Source organism: Gymnoscopelus braueri (genome assembly GCF_963280865.1).
Source record: "Gymnoscopelus braueri genome assembly, chromosome: 13".
In the NCBI taxonomy this organism is placed as follows: Eukaryota; Metazoa; Chordata; class Actinopteri; order Myctophiformes; family Myctophidae; genus Gymnoscopelus; species Gymnoscopelus braueri.
In genome coordinates this window covers 1,001,827-1,026,500 of record NC_137615.1, presented here as the reverse complement: position 1 = coordinate 1,026,500, position 24,674 = coordinate 1,001,827, and the positions used below count along the sequence as shown (strand labels likewise).

General features: G+C 42.9%; 1 protein-coding gene across 1 annotated transcript in view; it reads left to right on the top strand.

The window, feature by feature from the left end:
• LOC308098660 (NLR family CARD domain-containing protein 3-like) overlaps positions 1–16,752 on the top strand; it is a gene marked incomplete at its 3' end in the record, with an annotated part of 29,827 nt that extends 13,075 nt beyond the window's left edge. Inside the window, exon 7 of the mRNA XM_080447067.1 lies at positions 16,202–16,752. Coding sequence (XP_080303193.1) covers positions 16,202–16,752 — 551 coding nt within the window. The remainder of the gene's footprint in view (positions 1–16,201) is intronic.
• Positions 16,753–24,674: the final 7,922 nt, after the last annotated feature.

Genomic DNA, 24,674 nt, shown 5'->3' with positions numbered 1-24,674 from the left:
TGACCCTCCCCCACATGGGGAGGATCAGCTCTATTGGTGGGAAAGCATAAAGCAGTTCGTTCAGGAGGCTCGGCACATGGAACGCCTGAATGGACGCCAGACGTGAGTCGCATCACAGCGTCATCTCGCACGCTAATCCGTCCAACACCAGGGAGGCCAAGCCTTCCTGCTTGTTGACATAGCACATGGTCGTGGTGTTGTATGTTCTGATCGAGACATAACAACCCCGAAACCGAGCCCCGAACTGTTTGAGAGCGAGGAAAAACCCCGCGAGGCTGGCGTCCGTGGTGATGACCTTCTGCAATATCACAGCGCCTATACTGACCCCCTGGGACAGAAAGGCCACCTGCGACCACGATCCGAGTGTCTCCACGCACCCTGGAAACACCACCACTTGCTGATAGCCTGAGGTGAGTGGGATCCGAAGAGCCCGCAGCCACCTCTATACAGGTCTCATGTAGAACCTGCCCAAGCGGATTAAGTGAATGACTGAAGCCATGAGACTCACCGCTTGCATGCCTAGTTTGTAAGTGACTTGACGCCCCACGCGAAAATACCTCACACAAGCTAAGACGCTGTCTAACCTGCCCTTGGACAGCTGCGTTCTGAGCGTGTTCGAGTCCAGCGAGACCCCCCAGAAGGTGGTCCGCTGAGATGGAACCAGAACGCTCTTCTGGACGTTGATTGTGAACATAGCGACGTCAGGTCGGAGAGGGCCACGGCCGTGTGCACCTCCTCCTCTGAGCCTGCGGCAATTAACCAGTCGTCGAAGTTAAGTCGACAGACTGATCCCCTGTCGCCGCAGTGGAGCTATGGCCGCATTGGTACACTGCACGAGCACTCGCAGGCTTAATGACATACCAAAGGGAAGAAACGTGTACTCGTACACTCCCCTTTGTAGCCGACGTGCAGGAATTCTCTGTGTGGAGGCCAGACTGGAACGTGGAGGCAAGCAACCTAGAGGTCGATGCCCGTCCACCAGTGCCCCTGACGTACCGTTCGCAACAGCTTCACGGTCGTCAACAATGAAATGGATACTTGTTGAGGCCCTTCAGATTCAGAAAGGGCCGTACGCCCCCCCCCCCCCCCCCCTTTTTTTCTCACCAGAAAAAGCTTTGAACAGAAACCCAGTCGGTTCTGATTCGTAGATATTTCTCTGGTAGCGCCCTTGCTCAAGAGAGAGAGAGAACCTCCTCTCTCAGAGTCATGGCTGCTTTTATCTTCCGCATGAGAGAGACACACTTGTCTGACATAGGAAGTAACACAAGGCATGTGGAAAACACACCAGTGCAACCACAATGTGTTGTTGTTGTTCAGGGGAGCCTGGTCAGTACAACCACAGTGTGTTACTGCCGTACTGAGCTTAACCAGTAAAACACAGTGCAACGCTGATGTACTGGGATAAAAACAGATTCGGATTGCAACCCTCCCAAAAGCTGCTCACCGAGCGAGCGAGTCGGGAGGGGGCGCTGCTGTTATCAGTCCCGTGGGCAACGTGCACATTTCCACTGGGACCGATGACGTCGCCACACGGTCCAGCGGACTCGTACTGTGGCGTCCATTAGAGACCGTTAGTGTCCGCCATGCTGTGAAAACAGGCCTGTCAGGCACAATGGGCTCATAGAGGAGGCCATCGACGCCCAGGGACCCCCTGGGACCCCTAGCGTCGTGACCTCCTGGCCGGGGCTGGATAATGTGCTTGTGTATTTTAGGACATTTTTAATGCAACAAAATAAAGCACAAAGACAGTGTAAAACAACATAAACAGTTTAATATACTCTTATGAAAACCCTTTATGTGTGTCTCAAAGCACCCAGTGAACCTGAGCCTCCATCGTGGTAGTGTAGACAAAGGGCTAACTAGCTTAGCCTGTAAGCTTAGCCTGGTCTAGTCTAGCCTAGCTACAGGTCGCTTTTAGCCTTTAGCTGCTACCTGTAGTTGTTTGGCTAACCAAGAACGAAGGAGAGCTATGGCCACCGCGGTGTTGTTTTAGGGAACTGTCTAAGCACTGCACCAAAACAACACTGCTCTTTAACTGTATCGATGTTAGTGAGGCTAGTCAGCCACTAAGTGAAACAACAGCAGCCTGACTGGAGGCTATGCTAACCTAGCAGGTACCATAGCTAGTAATAGTCACGGCTAACTCACCAGGAGTGAAGAGACGTTGACATCCGTTTCCATGGAAACAGGTGACGTCGACACCTAATCCACCGGGCCCGTGCAAGCGTGGGGGTCACGTGACTGAGTACGGAAGCATTCCACGCTGCTCCCTTGGTGTTTACAAAGTCCGTCGCCATCTTGTCTAGGCACCTTGGCCTGGCTAAAGTAAGCGACGGAGCCGCCTCCACCGAAGGAAGCACTTTGTCGCCCTCCAGAGGCTGGCGTGACACGGTGCTCGGCAGGTTGTAAATATTGGGGTGACCTTCGACCCGCGCCGCCATCTTGCAAACCTTCCTTCCCACAGTGGGCCTCTGGCGCCCTCTGCCGGACGGATGGTAGAATTGGAAATTTTGGCGTGACCCACGTACACTGGCGTTTAGAATTAGCAATGGGTTTATTACCTTTGTCTTGTTCATAGCATGCACAGTATTCATCCCAGCAGCGTTTGGAAAGTCACCAATGGACAGTCCAAGCGCTTTGGGCTTATAAGGGGTGGTTATCAACACGGGGACCACCTAGTGATCCCTATGCGTCGATGCACCCCGACAGTTGTTGAAAACAAGCAGGGAAGTATCCCATTAGTGTCTATCATGCTGTGAAAGCAGGCCTGACAGGCACAATGGGCTTATAGAGGAGGGCATCAACGCCCGGGGACCCCCTGGGACCCCTAGCGTCGTGACCTCCTGACCGGGCCTGGATAGTGTGCTTGTGTATTTTGGGAAAATTTAATGGAACAGAATAAAGCACAGAAACAGTGAAAAAGCATAAACAGTTCAACATACTCTTATGAAAACCCTTTATGTGTCTCAAAGCACCCGATGAATCTTTTCGCGGTTGCTCTTCATCCAGGAGCTCCCACTCTGGATGTCGCTGTGTAGCCTCGTCCTTCGTGGTACAGACGCCGGCTCTCAAGAGGCTAACGAGCTGGTGTTGTCCTAGCGAGCAAGCTAAGCTAGAACAGCGCTGCTAACAACCTGTTGCTTAGTGAGGCTAGCCATTCGTTGAAACCAGCCGCCACAGGTTCGAGGATCTCTTCCTCGGTGGCTGCGGGAGGTTCTCCCCGTCCGGGGTTCGTCGTGGACACCTCCTGGGTGTCCTGGTACGACGGGAGCTCCAGGAAATCCTCCCCGTCCTCCGCCATGTCGTCATCGTGAAGAGCCATCGACTCCTCGCTGGCAGGGGGAGGGAGGGCCACTGCTATGGACAAGCCCCCACTCGCAGCAGCAGCGGCGGGAGGTGGCGTCAGCGTCATGGACGCTTGACGCTTTAGTCTCGGCATCGGCACCGGTGGGGGTCCCATGAGCTGGGGCCGCTCGTGCTGCACAACTGGGGTCCCCGGTCCGGTGGCGGTGGAGGTCTCACCGTTGTCTCGTCTAGTCCAGCCGACCAGGGTCCTAGCCCTGACAAGCCGAGCGTCGAGTTGAGAAACGGTGAACATCGCGCAGTTAGGGCATGCATCTGGTTCACCCGGGTGGGTCCTGGCGCAGAACGCGTGATCGACCCCCAAGCAGTGGATGAAGACGCGGTGGGGGTCGTCTGCGGCGATGAGGGGGTCGCATTCCGCGAACCCGCAACTCCTCGGCGGTTCCATCTTGGTCTGGGAAAACAACAGGCTAATAGCCTAGCTAGTAGCGTAGCCTAGCTGCTAGTATTAGCCTAGCCACTGAATGAATGAATGAGCTAGTAGCTGCTAACCGGCGTTAGCAGCTAACCGGCGTTTTCAGAACAGACCAAGAATTAAGGAAAAGGAAAGGAAAAATTAATATATAAGTCTCGGGAGTGAACTTATAAATAGCAAGATTTTTCCCGTGGGGAATATTCCTTATTCCCGCTAAGGGTTTTGTTGTAAAAATCTTTCTGAGTACTTTTTGTGTGTGAATTAGTCTGCGCATACGCATGCAGAGAGTAGAAAAGAGGAAGAGCCTATGTCACGGGGAGCTTTTGTACTCCCGGGTCTTCCGGACTCGTGACATACCCTAAGCCAATCAGTAATTGGCATCGGGAGCGTGTGTGTTGCTCTGTCCATCGCCTGGGGGCGCTGATATCCCATAGTGAGTAGTAAACGGAGAACCGTGGTAAAACCCACGGTGAGGCCTTTAGGAGGGCCATTCCATTCCAGCAAACCACAAGTGGAGCTAATACCATTAGACGGCCCAATCTAGTGGTATCGGCCCAAGGAACCATCGAGCCAGATGGAAATGTTTGGATCGGGCGGTGCAGCGGATCTGGTGCAGCGGATTTGGTACAGCGCTCAGGTCATGGACCTGGTGAGACGAAGGAGGAGCCCGGCCAGGAGGCCACACCCACAGAGCCTAGTCCCTCCACGTGCCAGAGCCTCCCCCGTGTTCAGGCAGAGTAGTTCCGGAGAAGTGGACTGAGTGGCCCTGTCTTTCCCTATAGGACTGACCGTGGGTAGCTACCTGGGATGTAAGTTGGGGCTTGATCAACCCCGGCTGGGTCACCTGGGCGAGGGTGTATTGCGAGACCCGAAACACCCTATGACCCCAGGCTACAACACTGATGATACATCCCAGGTGCATCCATGTGATGTATTCTTTATAGTAAAAAAAATGAAAATAGCGCATCTACATACATGCTCACAACGCATCTCATCGCGACGCATTGTGAGCATGTATGTAGATTTGCTATTTTCAAATGGCCGAAATGTATATAGGGCTGAAGTGGTTAAAGTATGTTTTGTAATAATAATCAAAATCTACAAAGTAACTAGTAACTAAAATGTTCAAATAATTGTAGTGGAGTAAAAGTACAATATTTGCCTCTGAGATGTAGTGGAGTAGACGTAAAAGTATTGAAGATTGGAAATACTCCAGTAAAGTAAAAATAACTCATATTGAACTTAAGTACAATACTTGAGTAAATGTACTTAGTTACTTTACACCACTGATACTCGGTGGTCCGAAGGGCTTTCAGTTTCCATTCTACTTCTCCCCCGGGGAGCGGGTGGAGGGTAGAGGCAGAGAAGGACTCTCCCTGGGGCAAAAATAAGTCTTGTGTCAACCCAACTTGACTTTTTCTTTTGACTAAATAATCAGTGTATAGAATAATGTTGCTCCATTATAGCGAAACATCAGACCATGAAATAAACAATCTGTCTGTTTTTTAAATGTATTTTTAATTTAACCAGTAAAATCACATTGAGACCATAGTCTATTTTACGAGTGTACACTGGCCAAGAGAATAGGAAAATAAAAGTTACACAGCTCTGCCAGTAACAACAAATACATGTCTACCGGCTCCGGCCGTGGAGGGAACAGGACTCCTGTCTCCTCTGCCCCGACACAGCAGCAGCTGAGCGGGGAGACCCGAGCCGACAGACCGCTGAAAACAGGAAATACTGCTGAAGTATATTCCTGGTCGAGAGAGTGGCTGTATTCAGTCTCCTGGAGAAGGGTTCAATAATGGAGGATCCGGTTCAAGGATTTCAGTTAGGTTTCATTTTATTCCACCCAACAGGCAGACTGCCGGGTTTAAGGTCTGATTCAGCAGCGCCCAGTCATCACATACAAACACACTAATTATACTGTCCCAAATCTGGCTCACATGGGAGGGTCAAAGAGTTAAGTCCCGCCCTTACTCCCTTTGTCAGCCAATCTCAACTGGGGAGTCGTGGCCGAACCCCCACAGACATCCTGATTTGCATGTCTTTACAGTGTACAAATTTGTCTTATGTCCAATTATCAAACTTTACTTTTGCACAAAACCTGGTTTAGTCATTCTTGTTCAACATCTCTTAAGCTTTAGAATAAGACCACACACATTATACATTCACCTTGTATGAGTGATTTAGACAAAAAGAGATGATTAAATAGCTTGACCTTATTCCTTAGATTCAAGAAGAGAAGTTACGTACAGTTAGCTGGTTTCTCCTCCAACCACTTTTCACCAAGGTTCACTCTTGTGTATTTACTACAAAATAAGCATTCAGTGTGAAATCAGAATATTTACAAGACTTCAATCTGAGTCTGCATGTCTTTCTAGAGACAGAAATCTTCTGGAGAGAGAGATAGAAAGAACAGCTGCATTCACCTTAGCCCTCTCCCTTGCATAAAGACAATAGTACTGTAATCAGCTCGAACCAAAACAAAAGAATGCTCTGTTGGACTCCAGCCAGCTTCAAACATTCTGTATACAATAGGACAATAGGTCACCGCTGACATGCCTGTTGGAGAGTGCTCGCAATACACATATGCCGACGACTCAGCCATTGGATTTGGTGACAAAGCTTTTAGTGTGGTTGAGAATGCCCTAGGAAAAGATCTCTCACTACTGAGCGGGTACTTCCACAAATGGCACCTCAAGCTAAGCCTGCCCAAGACAGTATGCTCTGTGTTCCATCTTGCCAATAGATGTGCCAATACCATGCTGAACATTACACTCGATGGCACCAACGTCAGGCATGACCCCAACCCCAAATACCTTGGTGTCACACTTGACCGTAGCCTCACTTTCAAGCCACACATTCAACAAGTTGCTGCCAAGACCGCTGCCCGTGTAAACCTCCTGAAGAGACTGGCTGGCACTGGGTGGGGTGCAAACTTCACCACCCTGCGCACCTCTACCCTTGCCCTGGCATACTCTACGGCTGAGTATGCCGCCCCTGCATGGAGTCACAGCAGCCATACAGCCTCTATTGATGTTGTGCTGAACACCGCCATGAGGCTAATTAGTGGTGCCTTACCATCAACCCCTGTCGAGTTACTCCCCATACTGTCTGGCATTCCACCTCCAGAGCTCCGTCGAAACTTCCTGACCTTGAAGCTGGCCTGCAAGTGTGCAGATGAGCCAACAAGCCTGATTCCCCCGCCTGCTGAATATGGCCACCAGAGACTCAAACGCAAACACTTCTCCACCGAAGCTAGGAGACTCCTTACCACGAGCCCTCCACACCCTGGATGGATCCTTGACTGCTGGAACAAGCAATGGTCCAAGTCAACATCCACGTTGAGGAAGTTCATCAACTCTCCTTCAACCAACCCACCTGGGTGTGACCTACCACGGAATGCCTGGGTCAACCTCAACAGACTTCGGTCTGGAGTAGCAAAGACCCAAATCTACCTGCATATGATTGGAGTGTCTGTCACTGATCTCTGTGAATGCGGAAAACCACAGACTGTTGAACATATTATCGATGAATGCCCAATCTTCAAATCACCACATGGAGTCAGCGGCCTCATTGAACTGGATGATGATACCACTTCTTGGCTGATGTCCCAATTGCCTGTGTAGCCCTACACGAACGAACGAAAGGACAATAGGTCTCTTTCCTGTAGGTAAACACACGTTTCTTTTGTCAATCAAATCAAGAGGTGTTGTCTCTGTACTTTCACGGACCCCCACTTATGTATTCCATTTTCTCACCACACCTAGGCTTAACTCTTGGGGTACTGTGGGAATGCAAATGGATGATCGCATCCCAACGAATGGGGGAGGACACCAGTGGTTTTCAATTTCAACCACTGCTAACTGCAGAACTCAGAATCACCTAATACTGTGACACAATATTAAATCAAATCTTATATGGAATGACGTACTTATGTTTGAAACGATACTACACTGCAACATGAGTTTTTATTTTTACTTAATTTAATGTTAATTTATGTATATAAAATATAGATTCCCTGTGGAATCGTCTAATTACACCAACATTGTTCTTTTGAAGCTGTTAGTTTGCGCTTTTTTATTAAGATTATTAAGTTAGATTTAGTCATTTCTGTCAGAGGGAAGCACAGTGATGCTTGGCGGTGAGACGGTCTGCCCAGAGAGCAGGCTGTGGAAGCAGGTAGACAGACAGAGTTCAGCTTATTTATAAACATTATATTAACTAGTCTTATTTCTCATCTACAGCTGCTATTTTACATTTTAGATTTCAAAATGCAAGCTGAGCTGCAAAATATTTCCCCCCATTTGTATGACGTCACGGAAGTTGCGTAATCGCTAGTTTCCCGAAGACAAGCCTCTAGAGGGAGCTCTGTTTATAACTTTAAATGTGTCTGTGTCTTTTTCTTTTTTTAAATCCCCAAAATGTAGTTGGACATCTTTAGGGCGTCTTTGAGAGATATACGTCATTACTTTTGAAAAGGAAAGCTTTGTGGTGGTCTTAGGGTTGGTTGGGTATCAAAACTCGGTTCCAAGTAGGAACATAATAAGAAATGGCGGGTACCGGGTACCCATAAAAAATAATGTCATTTTGGTTCTGCATATCGGTTCCTAGACGCACTAATAACCGTTCAAACAAAGGCTTCATGATGACAAGTTGACTATCTGTCAGGATCTGTCTAACTTATGTGATCATATCACACATTCACACTGCACACACACACACACACACACACACACACACACACACACACACACACACACACACACACACACACACACACACACACACACACACACACAGAGTGAGCAACAGGCATGCTGTGAACTATGGACCGTGGCAAACGCTTTAAAGTGTGGCTTCACTATAAAAGAGACCAGATTAAATGGAAAGTGCATTACATGTTACTTTATTTATTATGTATTATTATACATTACATGTTACTTTATTTATTATTTATTATTATACATTACATGTTACTTTATTTATTATGTATTATTAAGGGTTGTAGTCGAGACCACCTAAAGCGAGTCCAAGTCAGTACCAAGTCCGAGGGGGGGCGAGTCCGAGTCAAGACCGAGTCCGAGAGGCCAGGGAGGGGGTCGAGTCCGAGTCAAGACCGAGACCGACGGGAGGCGTGACCGAGTCGAGGCCGAGACCGAACGGAGGCGAGACCGAGTCGAGACCGAGACCAGAATCTTTTTTTTTTTTTTTTTTTTTTTTTTGATAGAAAATGTTCAAATCAGCCTCATGGTGGCGCTATGACAGGCCACAGGAAACTTTGCACACTCCCTAGAGGCCAAGGAAAAACCCTTGCCCTGCATTTTTCACATCTGCCTGTTAGAGCGCCACCAGGAGGCTGACTTTTGTAAAACAAAAATTACTCCTTCAGATTCTATCCAAAAATCACGCAAATCAGTACACAGTATCTCTATAGTCATGTGATCAAGACGGATGTGTCCGATATTTCATATTGCATCCTAATTTGCTAACATTAGCTTCCAGAAGTTTGCAGGATAGATCAGTTTGGAACAAAATGCCTCAAATCATGAACGCAGCATGCGATTTCCGTGACATTTTCCACACACATTCCCATTAGAGAGGAAGAAATGCCGCCTTTTCACATTGGCCTGTTATAGTGCCACCAGGAAGCAACAATAACCTACCTGACCTGGCGGAGACCTGTGCTCCGAGGAGCACTTTTTCTAGTTTTGTTTTGTTTTTATTTTGACATTTAAAAAATTCTTTGCATCTTTTAATGAATGGCAGAGCAATTAGCTATTTAGTTATTTTTACTGAATTAATTACATCTCAATGGTAAACCTAGACCAAACAACAATGACCAAATTGACCAATGAGCCATTATCATCATTACACATTAATGTTCCTTACAGACAGAACAATGAAAACTACTCCCCTTTAATGACAAGGAGCCATCATTACATAGCACATCGATATGTGCTACTTTAATGACTGAATTACATGTGAATGGTAAAGTTATTGACCAACCAAGTCTCACACCCCAGCAATGAATCAGTGTTTCAAACACTGGTGAGACATTCGATTTAAACGCACTGTCATTCAATATGCGTTTGCATCTTCAGTTTTAAAATATGTAAACGTCATAATAACAGGCTACAGTAGTTATATATATATTTTTTTTAAAAGCAGATCTACAAGCTCACAATGCGTCCCATGACGCATTGTGACCAGGCCTGGAATTTAGGCCAGGGGCAAGGCCACTTGGCCTTTTGTCATTTTCTAGGGCACAAAGGCCAAATGCCAGGGCTTTTTTTTTTAAGTCCACGGACATAATGAATTTAATGGTTAAGGTTAAGGATGATTTTATTTTAATATAGTACAAGAATAGTATAACTATCTGTGTAATATAACCCATATTGGCAAATGACCAATATTTGTACTAAGTTATATTGGTCTCAATATTTGTCACATTCAGCCCTGGACTTCACTGACTGAAGTAGGGGTCATATGAATCACATTAGATTCACAGATTTTATGTATTTTCCCCACACATTATTTTCATTGAAATTAAATGTGATTGAACTTGCACTAACAATGACTTTAGTTGATTTTGCACTATTTAAAATATAATATTTCTTAATTATTAATAATTGAAGCTTGTAGATTGGCTATTTTCACCAGTTTTTAAATAATAATAAAAAAAAAGGAACATACAAGGTTTCCACCCAACAGCGACGGTTCGTATCAGTACATGAGTCAGTTTTAGCATATTTCATTCTAATTGGCTACGATGACTGCCTATGAATTTCATGGCCTGGGTAGGTAAACCTGGCCTGACGGAGATATGCCCTGTTGCGCACAGCAGAACAACAGGTGAAGGCAATGAACTTAAACAAGGACTGTACTGCACAGCAAGAATTGCTCAAACTATGTCAAACTGTCACATAGCTGAAATAAACTTTCCATTTAGATCATTGTTGACAAACAAACAGAACATGGATGTTGTTTGCAAAAGGATTATTTATTTCTTGTCCATTTGTTTGTGAGGTGAGATCACAGCTTCTCTCTACTTTTGTGTGATATTGATAGCCTATAACTTTGAATTTGTTTGCAGTTCATTTCTATTGCTTACTGGATATTAAGACTAATAATTTTGGGATTTCGCTGTATTTTGTCAAATGTATTAATCTATATTTTTCTGTTGATCAAGCCTCGGGTTTTGTGATTAGATGCGCACACGCGCTGTCAGCCACTGGCAATCAATAATGTGCGCAAGGAAACCTTACTGAAAGCCGTCTCTAATCATCTTTAGAGAATCTCGTTTATTAAAACAACCACAGGCTACACAGTGAACACACAATAAATAAATAAATAAACACCTGGAAAGCTTGCGCTGTTAATGGAAATAATTTAAAAATAATATAAACTAGAGGGACATGGCAGAGTGTGTTCTGCTGCTGCTGCTGCTGCGCTGTCAACCACGAGATGATGCGCTCCAAGACAGCTGTCCATAAGCGCCAGACAGCTCTCTTAGAATGTTAATGTGAATAGGCTCCTCATAATATGGGTATAATAAAATTATTTCATTGCATTGTAGTGACTTGGTCTTGGACTCGAGTGGACTCGGTGGGGGCAGAGTCCCGAGTCCCTTAGTCCGAGTCCGAGTCAAGACCGAGTCAAATTATGGGCGAGACCGAGACAAGACCGAGTAAATCAAAAAGCGGTCTCGAGACCGAGACCGGTCTCGAGTACTACAACCCTTATTATACATTACATGTTACTTTATTTATTGTTTATTATTATACATTACATGTTACTTTATTTATTGTTTATTATTATACATTACATGTTACTTTATTTATTATGTATTATTATACATTACATGTTACTTTATTTATTATTTATTATTATACATTACATGTTACTTTATTTATTATTTATTATTATACATTACATGTTACTTTATTTATTATGTATTATTATACATTACATGTTACTTTATTTATTATTTATTATTATACATTACATGTTACTTTATTTATTATGTATTATTATACATTACATGTTACTTTATTTATTATTTATTATTATACATTACATGTTACTTTATTTATTATTTATTATTATACATTACATGTTACTTTATTTATTATTTATTATTATACATTACATGTTACTTTATTTATTATACATTACATGTGGAAAGTTAATTAGTGCTAAGACAGGTTATACGTCTAATATGACCAAACATTTAATAACATTAAACATTTATTACAATTCAATCAGACGTCAGAACAGACTGAGAGAAACACCTGCTTTTTAATGACTCCTTTAATGACTTCCACTCACTAGCATGTAATGGTTCTGAAACTGAGACTGAACCCCCCCCTCTCCCTCCCCTAACCCTTGTGCCAGGGACCCCCCATCTGAACATGTTTTGTGTGTGTGTGTGTGTGTGTGTGTGTGTGTGTGTGTGTGTGTGTGTGTGTGTGTGTGTGTGTGTGTGTGTGTGTGTGTGTGTGTGTGTGTGTGTGTGTGTGTGTGTGTGTGTGTCAGATGTAAACCTCATATAGAGCGCTTATAGATCAGATATTTTCAATAGTTTTGATTAATATGGAGATACAAGGTTTCTGCCTGACAGCAACGATATACTTTGTCTCAGTATGAAAAGTGCAAATAACAGATCTACAAGCTCACAACACATCACAATGTGACACATTGTGAGCTTGTAGATCTGCTATCTAATTTAATTAGATCAAACATTATCTTATGCTTTCTACAAGCTCATAAAAAATAGCAGATCTACAAGCTCATAGCGCGGCACCGAGTTCCGCACTATGAGCTTGTAGATCTGCTATATTGTTAGCTTGTAGATCTGCTATTTTTTATGAGCTTGTAGATCTGCTATGTTTTGAAGAAATCATGACATTTTCATAAATCTTTGAATATATATATATATTTTTTTTTAAAGTGAACATTTGTAACTACAAATGTCTCTAAATCCTAACAGTCAAAAATGTTGTAAACGTATGTTGTTATAATATCAGTGGTTCTCAAACTGTTTCCATGTCAAGGACCCCCACAATTATATGGATTTGACCGCGGACCCCCATCTGAAAATATGTTGTTCCAGGGACCCCCAGAAGCAAAGATTTGAGTTACAGATGTTAAAACATAAATATTTATACAAAGATTTGCAAACAATTTCAAGATTTTTCAAAATAGCAGATCGGTGCCGCGCTATGAGCTTGTAGATCTGCTATTTTTGAATAGCCTAAATATAAAAGGTTAAAGTGGTTAATATTATTGTGATGCTATATTAACACATTTTGCTGGGAACCCCCCCAAGGACCCCTGGGGGTCCCCGGACCCTACTTTGAGAACCTATGCTCTAAACAACCTTCATAGTTACAGTGATTCATTTAAAGGGCCAGTCCACTGTGGTAGAGGTTTGGGTTGTGTAGTTACCCCAATCTGAACATGTTTTATGCCAGGGACCCCCAGAAATCTATTTTTTTTTTTTTCAAAATCTTCAAAAATGTTCATAAATATCAGATGTAAAAGCTTGCAGCGTAGCACGAAGTGATGCGCTGTGAGCTTGTAGATCTGCTATGTATTAGAACCACTGTTTCAAAACACTAAAATCTAAACAAACAAAACACTTTCCTGGTTTTAATGGGTTAACACTGAGGATTTTTTTGTCTCGGTATGAAAAGTGCAAATAACAGATCTACAATGCTACAATGCTCATCAGATCTACAATGCTCAGCCGCGCTATGAGCATTTTGAACTCAAATGAACATTTTTAACTCAAATCTTTACTTCTGGGGGATTCTACAAATGTCTTCTAAATCATTTTTCTAAACGTATGTTGTTACAATATCAGTGGTTCTCAAACTGTTTCCATGTCAAGGACCCCCACAGTTATATGGATTTGGCCGCGGACCCCCATCTGAAAATATGTTGTTCCAGGGACCCCCAGAAGCAAAGATTTTAGTTAAAAATGTTTGCTTTAAATATATATATATTCAAAGATTTGCTTAAATTTTCACTAATTTTCTAAAGTAGCAGATCGGTGCAGCGCTATGAGCTTGTAGATCTGCTATTTTTGAACAGCCAAAGAAAATGTTAAAATGTATGTGTGTGTGTCAGATGTAAATCTCATATAGAGTGCTTATAGATCAGATATTTTCAATAGTTTTGATTAATATGGATACAAGGTTTCTGCCTGACAGCAACGATATACTTTGTCTCAGTATGAAAAGTGCAAATAACAGATCTACAAGCTCACAACACATCACAATGTGACACATTGTGAGCTTGTAGATCTGCTATCTAATTTAATTAGATCTGATTTAAACATTATCTTATACTTTCTACAAGCTCATAGCGCGGCACCGAGTGCCGCGCTATGAGCTTGTAGATCTGCTATTTGTTTAAGAAATCATGACATTTTCATAAATCTTTGAATATATATATTTTTTATTTTAAGGTGAACATTTTTAACTAAAATCTTTGCTTCTGGGTGATTAATAATAAAACATCCATTGATTGAATGAAATAATATCTCCATTGATTAGAAATTAATAATTCTAAATATTCTCCTCATTGACTTACATTGTACACTGAAACAGATCTCAAAGTCACTCTTTAAGCACATGAACGAACACAAACAAAGCTGATTCAGACAATATAGAACATCACCAAACCCACGACTGAACATGTTTTATGTCAGGGACCCCCAGAAATCTTTATTATTTTTTTCAAAATCTTTCATACAATTTCAAGTTTTCAAAAATGTTCAAAAATAGCAGATGTACAAGCTCGTAACTTGGCACGAAGTGATGCACTGTGAGCTTGCAGATCTGCTATTTATGAGAACCACTGTTCCAAAACACTAAAATCTAAACAATCAAAACACTTTCCTGGTTTTAATGGGTTAACACTGAGGATTTATTGTCTCAGTATGAAAAGTGCAAATAGCAGATCTACAAGCTCACAACACATCACAATGTGACACATTGTGAGCTTGTAGATCTGCTATCTAATTTAATTAGATCTATCTAAATGAAGCATTATCTTATACTTTGGCAATTCAAAAAGAGCAGATCTCCGAGTGCCGCGTTATGAGCATTTTTAACTCAAATCTTTGCTTCTGGGGGATTCTACAAATGTCTTCTAAATCATTTTTCTAAACGTATGTTGTTACAATATCAGTGGTTCTCAAACTGTTTCCATGTCAAGGACCCCCACAATTATATGGATTTGGCCGCGGACCCCCATCTGAAAATATGTTGTTCCAGGGACCCCCAGAAGCAAAGATTTGAGTTACAAATGTTTGCTTTAATATATATTCAAAGATTTGCTTAAATTTTCAATTTTTTTCTAAAAGAGCAGATCGGTGCCGCGCTATGTGCTTGTAGATCTGCTATTTTTGTATAGCCTAAATATAAAAGTTGTTGATTGTGATGCTATATTAACACATTTAGCTGGGGACCCATTTAACCCATTAAGACCGGGAACGCATCTCTGTCATTTTAGATTTATTTGGCTCATCAAAAATAGCAGATCTACAAGCTCATAGCACGTGAGTGCCGTGCTATGAGCTTGTAGATCTGCTATTTTTGAAAAATCATGAAAATGTGTGCAAAATCTTTGAATATTATAGTTTTATAAAGCGAACATTTGTAAAATATTTTGTTCCAGTACAAGCTCGTAGCGCGGCACCGAGTGCCGCGCTACGAGCTTGTAGATCTGCTATTGGTGTAAAGTAACTAAGTACATGTACTCAAGTACTGTACTTAAGTACAATTTTGAGTATTTCCAATTGTCAGTACTTTTACTTCTACTCCACTACATCTCAGAGGCAGATATTGTACTTTTAACCCACTATTTTTTTATTTGAAAACTTTAGTTACTTTGTAGATTTAGATTATTATTACAAACCACTTCAGCCCTATATACATTTCGGCCATTTAAAAATAGCAGATCTACAAGCTCACAATGTGTCGCGATGAGACATATTGTGAGCTTGTAGATCTGCTATTTTCAAAAGATTTTTATGTATTTTATACATTTAAAAACTGGGTAATGGGACATTCTGCATAATGAGTGCTTTCTACTTTCGGTACTTTAAGTACATTTTGATGCCAATACTTTTGTACTTTTACTCAAATATTTTTTTAATTCCGGACTTTTACTTGTAACAGAGTACTTCTACATTACAGTATTGATACTTTTACTTAAGTACAACATTTGAGTACTTTTTCCACCTCTGATTATTGAACAGATAAATAAAAGTTAAAATGACACAGATGTGTTCCTGGTCTTAATGGGTTAAGTTTCTAAATGTTCAGCATTAATAACATGGCCGACACAGTGACTCCAGGTGTAAATGTTTCATTAGTTGTGATATTTTGTCTTTTGTTTTTCTCACAGATTCCTGTCAGCTTTCACTGGATGAAAACACAGTGTGGACAGGCCTCAGACTGACAGAGGACAACAGGAAGGTGACTCATACAGGACAAGACCAACATCATCCTGAACATCCACACAGATTTACCTCTAGGCCTCAGGTGTTGAGTAAAGAGAGTCTGCCTGAACGTAGTTACTTTGAAGTAAAATGGAGTGGAGGGGGTGTTGGTGTAGCAGTCAGTTATATAGACATCAACAGAAAGGAGGCGGAGCTATCATGCTTTGGTCTCAATGACAAGTCCTGGATGTTATATTGGTCTATAGATGGTTCAGGCTACATGTTCTATCACAACAGCATTCAGACTGAACTGTCAGGACCTGATGCCTCCACAGTGTGGGGTTTCGGTAGGGGGTATGAGGGGGTAATGGGCGTGTACACAGATCACAGAGCAGGTACTGTGTCTTTCTACTGTATTAATGACAACAAACAGACCCTCCTCTATACAGTAAACACCACCTTCACACAACCTCTCTATGCAGGGATACGGGTTTATAGTGGTACAGCAGAGGTGTGAGAGATCTGGTAAACGTGTTGAAACACTTACACCCTACAGTATGTATATAGAATATATAGTAGAGCCTACAGATACAGTATATATATATATACTACTATACTTAGCTGACTGGGTCCCCCAGGGGTCTGTACTTGACCCCCCCCCTCCAGTGCAATGCTTGTAGATCTGCTGTTTTCAGACAGGAGGGATGCGTTGTGAGCTTGTAGATCTGCTATTTTCAGACAGGAGGGATGCGTTGTGAGCTTGTAGATCTGCTATTTTCAGACAGGGGGGGATGCGTTGTAAACTTGTAGATCTGCTATGTTCAGACAGGGGGGATGCATTGTGAGCTTGTAGATCTGCTATTTTCAGACAGGGGGGGATGCGTTGTAAACTTGTAGATCTGCTATGTTCAGACAGGGGGGATGCATTGTGAGCTTGTAGATCTGCTATTTTCAGACAGGGGGGGATGCGTTGTGAGCTTGTAGATCTGCTATTTTCAGACAGGGGGGGATGCGTTGTGAGCTTGTAGATCTGCTATTTTCAGACAGGGGGGGATGCGTTGTAAACTTGTAGATCTGCTATGTTCAGACAGGGGGGATGCATTGTGAGCTTGTAGATCTGCTATTTTCAGACAGGGGGGGATGCGTTGTGAGCTTGTAGATCTGCTATTTTCAGACAGGAGGGATGCGTTGTGAGCTTGTAGATCTGCTATTTTCAAACAGGGGGGATGTGTTGTGAGCTTGTAGATCTGCTATTTTCAGACAGGGGGATGCGTTGTAAACTTGTAGATCTGCTATGTTCAGACAGGGGGGATGCATTGTGAGCTTGTAGATCTGCTATTTTCAGACAGGGGGGGATGCGTTGTGAGCTTGTAGATCTGCTATTTTCAGACAGGGGGAATGCGTTGTAAACTTGTAGATCTGCTATTTTCAGACAGGGGGGATGCATTGTGAGCTTGTAGATCTGCTATTTTCAGACACGGGGGATGTGTTGTGAGCTTGTAGATCTGCTATTTTCAGACAGGGGGGATGCTTTGTGAGCTTGTAGATCTGCTATTTTCAGACAGGGGGGATGCATTGTGAGCTTGTAGATCTGCTATTTTCAGACAGGGGGGATGCGTTGTGAGCTTGTAGATCTGCTATTTTCAGACAGGGGGGATGCGTTGTGAGCTTGTAGATCTGCTATTTTCAGACAGGGGGGATGCGTTGTGAGCTTGTAGATCTGCTATTTTCAGACAGGAGGGATGAGTTGTGAGCTTGTAGATCTGCTATTTTCAGACAGGGGGGATGCATTGTGAGCTTGTACATCTGCTATTTTCAGACAGGAGGGGATGCGTTGTGAGCTTGTAGATCTGCTATTTTCAGACAGGGGGGATGTGTTGTGAGCTTGTAGATCCATTCCACATTAAGTTAGCTCCACCATTGAGAAGTTCAAATCCAAACTAAAGGCTCTGTTGTTGTTTGTTGTTGTTTTGTTTGTATTACTTTTAGTTTTCTGGTTACGTAATAGGCTTTTATTATAGCTTTGTGAATAGATCTCACAGTCTATATGTTGATATTGTCTCTTAAAGCACTTTGGGTTTTTAAATGTGCTGCAGTTTACAAATAAACTTGACTTGACTTGACAACCTCAATCTGTTTTTATTATTACAAACCTATATATTTATATAAAAAACATAAAACAAGTCATTACATGTATTTGACCACGGACCCCCATCTCAACATATGTTGTTCCAGGGACCCCCATCTCAACATGTGTTGTTCCAGGGACCCCCATCTCAACATATGTTGTTCCAGGGACCCCCATCTCAACATATGTTGTTCCAGGGACCCCCATCTCAACATATGTTGTTCCAGGGACCCCCATCTCAACATATGTTGTTCCAGGGACCCCCATCTCAACATATGTTGTTCCAAGGACCCCCATCTCAACATATGTTGTTCCAGGGACCCCCATCTCAACATATGTTGTTCCAGGGACCCCCATCTCAACATATGTTGTTCCAGGGACCCCCATCTCAACATATGTTGTTCCAGGGACCCCCATCTCAACATATGTTGTTCCAGGGACCCCCATCTCAACATATGTTGTTCCAGGGACCCCCATCTCAACATATGTTGTTCCAGGGACCCCCATCTCAACATATGTTGTTCCAGGGACCCCCATCTCAACATATGTTGTTCCAGGGACCCCCATCTCAACATATGTTGTTCCAGGGACCCCCATCTCAACATATGTTGTTCCAGGGACCCCCATCTCAACATATGTTGTTCCAGGGACCCCCATCTCAATATATGTTGTTCCAGGGACCCCCAGAAGCAAAGATTTGAGTTACAAATGTTCGCTTTAAAAAATATTAATAATCAGGGATTTGCAAAAGTGTTCAAGATTTATCCAAAAATAGTAGATCTACAAGCTAGTGCCGCGCTATGAGCTTGTAGATCTGCTATTTTTGAATAGCCTAAGTAAATTATAAAAGGTTAAAGTGGTTAAAATGATTGTGATGCTTTATTAACACATTTTGCTGGGGACCCCCTGGAACCCCCCCAAGGACCCCTGGGGGTCCCCGGACCCCATGTTTTAACACAATGTGTTAATAAAGCTTCACAATCATTTTAACCCTTTATCCATATTTTATACTTTGGCTATTGAAAAATAGCAGATCTACAAGCTCATAGCGCGGCACTCGGTGCCGCGCTATGAGCTTGTAGATCTGCTAGTTTTTTTTAAATCTCGCAAATATGTGCAAACCTTTAAATCTTTTTTTTATAAAAGGCGAACATTTTGAACTCAAATCTATGCTTCGGGGGGGGGGGGGGGGGTCCCTGGAACAACATATTTTCAGGTGGGGGTCCGCGGCCAAATACATATCATTTTGGGGGTCCTTGACTTGAAAAAGTTTGAGATCCACTGATATTATAACAACGTTTTTTTCAAAAACTGTTATGATTTAGAAGATTTAGAATGTCAAGGACCCCCACATTTATATGTATTTGGCCACGGACCCCCATCTCAAAATGGTTTGTTCCAGGGACCCCCAGAAGCAAAGATTTGAGTTACTAATGTTCACTTTAAAAATATATATATATTCAAAGATTTGCACACATTTTCATGATTTAAAAAAAAAACAGCAGATCTACAAGCTCGTAGCGCGGCACTCGGTGCCGCGCTACGAGCTTGTAGATCTGATATTTATTGAACAGCCAAATTATAAGATAATGGTTAAAGTGGTTAAAATCTAAAATGACAGATGCTTTACCGGCCTTAATGGGTGACCTGTGAATCAATCAAGTCCAGGTGTGCGTCAGAATACTGTGATAATATTAGTTATTAATATCTCTTCAGTTTATAATTTATATAAGTATAAAGTTATGTTCATTCTGTCCTATAATGGAAAGTGATTTCCTCTTAGGGTTAGGTTAGGCATTAGGAAAATATGCCTGAATTTGCATAACTTTCCAGACTCAACATTGGAACATTGGACAAAGCCAGAGTCAACATTCTTATTTCATTTTGTTAAGATGTTGGAGTCAAAGGTTTTTAACGAGGGAATATTCAATATCTGGCTCAATTTGCACTGGCTCATGCACTAAATGCCTAATTTGCATACTTAAATATACAATTTCAGAAAACTTGTAATACGATAAATCATTGTCTTCATGTAAGTAATCAACTGGGGAAGTTTCATTATGATAACTATTTTTTAAATGTTGTCATCTTTTCACCTGTCATGTACGTATGGGGAAAATAACAAAATGTGTGATAAATATGAAAAAGCTGCTCCTGTGGAGAGGTTATCATATATTTATTTACTTATATTGACCCTATAAACAATTTAATATCGGTATGGTTTTGCCCACTCTTTCCATAATGAAATCTGGCTCATGGACTAAATAGGGAAGCTGGGGTTCAAGTGGTTAGTGTAAAAACAACAAGATTTGCCGCCAATTCTATGTGATTTGCCGCCAAATCACATGGATTTGGCAGACCCCCTGTAGTAACTCTGAGGATCCCCTAGGGGTCCCGGACTCCCTGTAGAAGACCCCTGGCCTAATCCATCATGTTTTTGTGTTGTGATGAAAAACTATGACATACATGATTTACAGCATGTCAAGGACCCCCACATTGATATGCATTATAAGACCCCCACATTGATATGCATTATAGGACCCCCACATTGATATGCATTATAGGACCCCCACATTGATATGTATTATAGGACCCCCACATTGATATGTATTATAGGACCCCCACATTGATATGTATTATAAGACCCCCACATTGATATGTATTATAAGACCCCCACATGTATTATAAGACCCCCACATTGATATGTATTATAGACCCCCACATTGATATGTATTATAGACCCCCACATTGATATGTATTATAAGACCCCCACATGTATTATAAGACCCCCACATTGATATGTATTATAAGACCCCCACATTGATATGTATTATAGACCCCCACATTGATATGCATTATAGACCCCCACATTGATATGTATTATAAGACCCCCACATTGATATGCATTATAGACCCCCACATTGATATGTATTATAGACCCCCACATTGATATGTATTATAAGACCCCCACATTGATATGTATTATAGACCCCCACATTGATATGTATTATAAGACCCCCACATTGATATGTATTATAGACCCCCACATTGATATGTATTATAGACCCCCACATTGATATGTATTATAGACCCCCACATTGATATGTATTATAAGACCCCCACATTGATATGCATTATAGACCCCCACATTGATATGTATTATAGACCCCCACATTGATATGTATTATAAGACCCCCACATTGATATGTATTATAGACCCCCACATTGATATGCATTATAGACCCCCACATTGATATGTATTATAGACCCCCACATTGATATGTATTATAGACCCCCACATTGATATGCATTATAGACCCCCACATTGATATGTATTATAAGACCCCCACATTGATATGCATTATAGGACCCCCACATTGATATGTATTATAAGACCCCCACATTGATATGTATTATAAGACCCCCACATTGATATGCATTATAGGACCCCCACATTGATATGCATTATAGGACCCCCACATTGATATGTATTATAGACCCCCACATTGATATGCATTATAGGACCCCCATATTGATATGCATTATAGGCCACAGACCCCAATTTGATAACATTTAGATCTCTTGGACCCCCAATCAATCATCAGTGTTAATTTACATCTGAGAGTCTACACATGGAACCAAATGGATCCGTTAGGGTCCATTTGGTTCCATTTGTACAATCAGAACAAATGACATATGGGTTCATTTGGTTCCTAACTATCATTCATTTAACTGGGGACCCCATGGAACCCCCTCAAGGACCCCTGGGGGTCCCTAGACCCCACTTTGAGAAACACTGTTTTACAGGACCACAGTGGAAAATAAGTCTAAACGTATCTGAATTGATTTGCATGTGTAGGGGATTACACCTTCTGACAAGGTGCCTGGATGGAGATGGATAAAACGTGTTATGTAAATGTGACCGTAGTCTAGTTGTTTCCCCAGCGTTAATAGGTGCCTATTCAAAACCTTAGAATTAGTCAATGTAATAAGTCAACAGGTCTTTAGAAGCTACTACCACTTTAAGAGATCAGCCTTGTGTGCATGGGGATCTCATCTTAAACAAGCTTAGTGCTTTATGAGTCTTCCAGTTTAGTAGACCTTGTATTGTGGGTTAGGTCAGGGTTTAGGTAAGGTTAGGGTTTAGGTAAGGTTAGGTTAGGTAGTTTAGTAGACCTTGTATTGTGGGTTAGGGTTAGGGTTTAGGTAAGGTTAGGTTAGGTAGTTTAGTAGACCTTGTATTGTGGGTTAGGGTTAGGGTTTAGGTAAGGTTAGGTTAGGTAGTTTAGTAGACCTTGTATTGTGGGTTAGGGTTAGGGTTTAGGTAAGGTTAGGTTAGGTAGTTTAGTAGACCTTGTATTGTGAATTTGTACTTCCATGTACTGTTGTTCTCATGTCTTAAATAAATTACATCAATCAATCAATCAAAAGCCTAACTGTGTTTTCAGACTGTGTTCCTTTTAACTACCTCTGATTGGTCATTGTGACGGTCCATCACTTTTCCAAGCGTATGATTGGTTGGGGGGCGGGATGAGCTGGGAGGTGGGTGTGCTTAGCCGGTTTTAGGAGGGAGAGGTTTGGTGTGTCTGAAGAACTCACATGTGTGTCAAAACGGGAGCATTATGTGACAATATTAACACTTAGTGTTTAAGTGTTGAATGACTTTACTCATCTGTATTGACAGTGTTTAATATGTGTCCTGTTTGGAGTCAAGGCGAGTCCTGGTTCTAACGTTTTACTGCAGTAAGCAGGGGGCTAGACACTGTTGTTAGCCTCATGCTAGCTGAGCAGTAAGCAGGGGGCTAGAGTTACACTGTTGTTAGCCTCATGCTAGCTGAGCAGTAAGCAGGGGGCTAGAGTTACACTGTTGTTAGCCTCATGCTAGCTGAGCAGTAAGCAGGGGGCTAGAGTTACACTGTTGTTAGCCTCATGCTAGCTGAGCAGTAAGCAGGGGGTTAGACACTGTTGTTAGCCTCATGCTAGCTGAGCAGTAAGCAGGGGGCTAGACACTGTTGTTAGCCTCATGCTAGCTGAGCAGTAAGCAGGGGGCTAGAGTTACACTGTTGTTAGCCTCATGCTAGCTGAGCAGTAAGCAGGGGGCTAGAGTTACACTGTTGTTAGCCTCATGCTAGCTGAGCAGTAAGCAGGGGGCTAGAGTTACACTGTTGTTAGCCTCATGCTAGCTGAGCAGTAAGCAGGGGGTTAGACACTGTTGTTAGCCTCATGCTAGCTGAGCAGTAAGCAGGGGGCTAGACACTGTTGTTAGCCTCATGCTAGCTGAGCAGTAAGCAGGGGGCTAGACACTGTTGTTAGCCTCATGCTAGCTGAGCAGTAAGCAGGGGGCTAGAGTTACACTGTTGTTAGCCTCATGCTAGCTGAGCAGTAAGCAGGGGGCTAGAGTTACACTGTTGTTAGCCTCATGCTAGCTGAGCAGTAAGCAGGGGGTTAGACACTGTTGTTAGCCTCATGCTAGCTGAGCAGTAAGCAGGGGGCTAGACACTGTTGTTAGCCTCATGCTAGCTGAGCAGTAAGCAGGGGGCTAGACACTGTTGTTAGCCTCATGCTAGCTGAGCAGTACGCAGGGGGCTAGACACTGTTGTTAGCCTCATGCTAGCTGAGCAGTAAGCAGGGGGCTAGAGTTACACTGTTGTTAGCCTCATGCTAGCTGAGCAGTAAGCAGGGGGCTAGAGTTACACTGTTGTTAGCCTCATGCTAGCTGAGCAGTAAGCAGGGGGCTAGAGTTACACTGTTGTTAGCCTCATGCTAGCTGAGCAGTAAGCAGGGGGCTAGACACTGTTGTTAGCCTCATGCTAGCTGAGCAGTAAGCAGGGGGCTAGAGTTACACTGTTGTTAGCCTCATGCTAGCTGAGCAGTAAGCAGGGGGCTAGAGTTACACTGTTGTTAGCCTCATGCTAGCTGAGCAGTAAGCAGGGGGCTAGAGTTACACTGTTGTTAGCCTCATGCTAGCTGAGCAGTAAGCAGGGGGCTAGAGTTACACTGTTGTTAGCCTCATGCTAGCTGAGCAGTAAGCAGGGGGCTAGAGTTACACTGTTGTTAGCCTCATGCTAGCTGAGCAGTAAGCAGGGGGCTAGAGTTACACTGTTGTTAGCCTCATGCTAGCTGAGCAGTAAGCAGGGGGCTAGAGTTACACTGTTGTTAGCCTCATGCTAGCTGAGCAGTAAGCAGGGGGCTAGAGTTACACTGTTGTTAGCCTCATGCTAGCTGAGCAGTAAGCAGGGGGCTAGAGTTACACTGTTGTTAGCCTCATGCTAGCTGAGCAGTAAGCAGGGGGCTAGACACTGTTGTTAGCC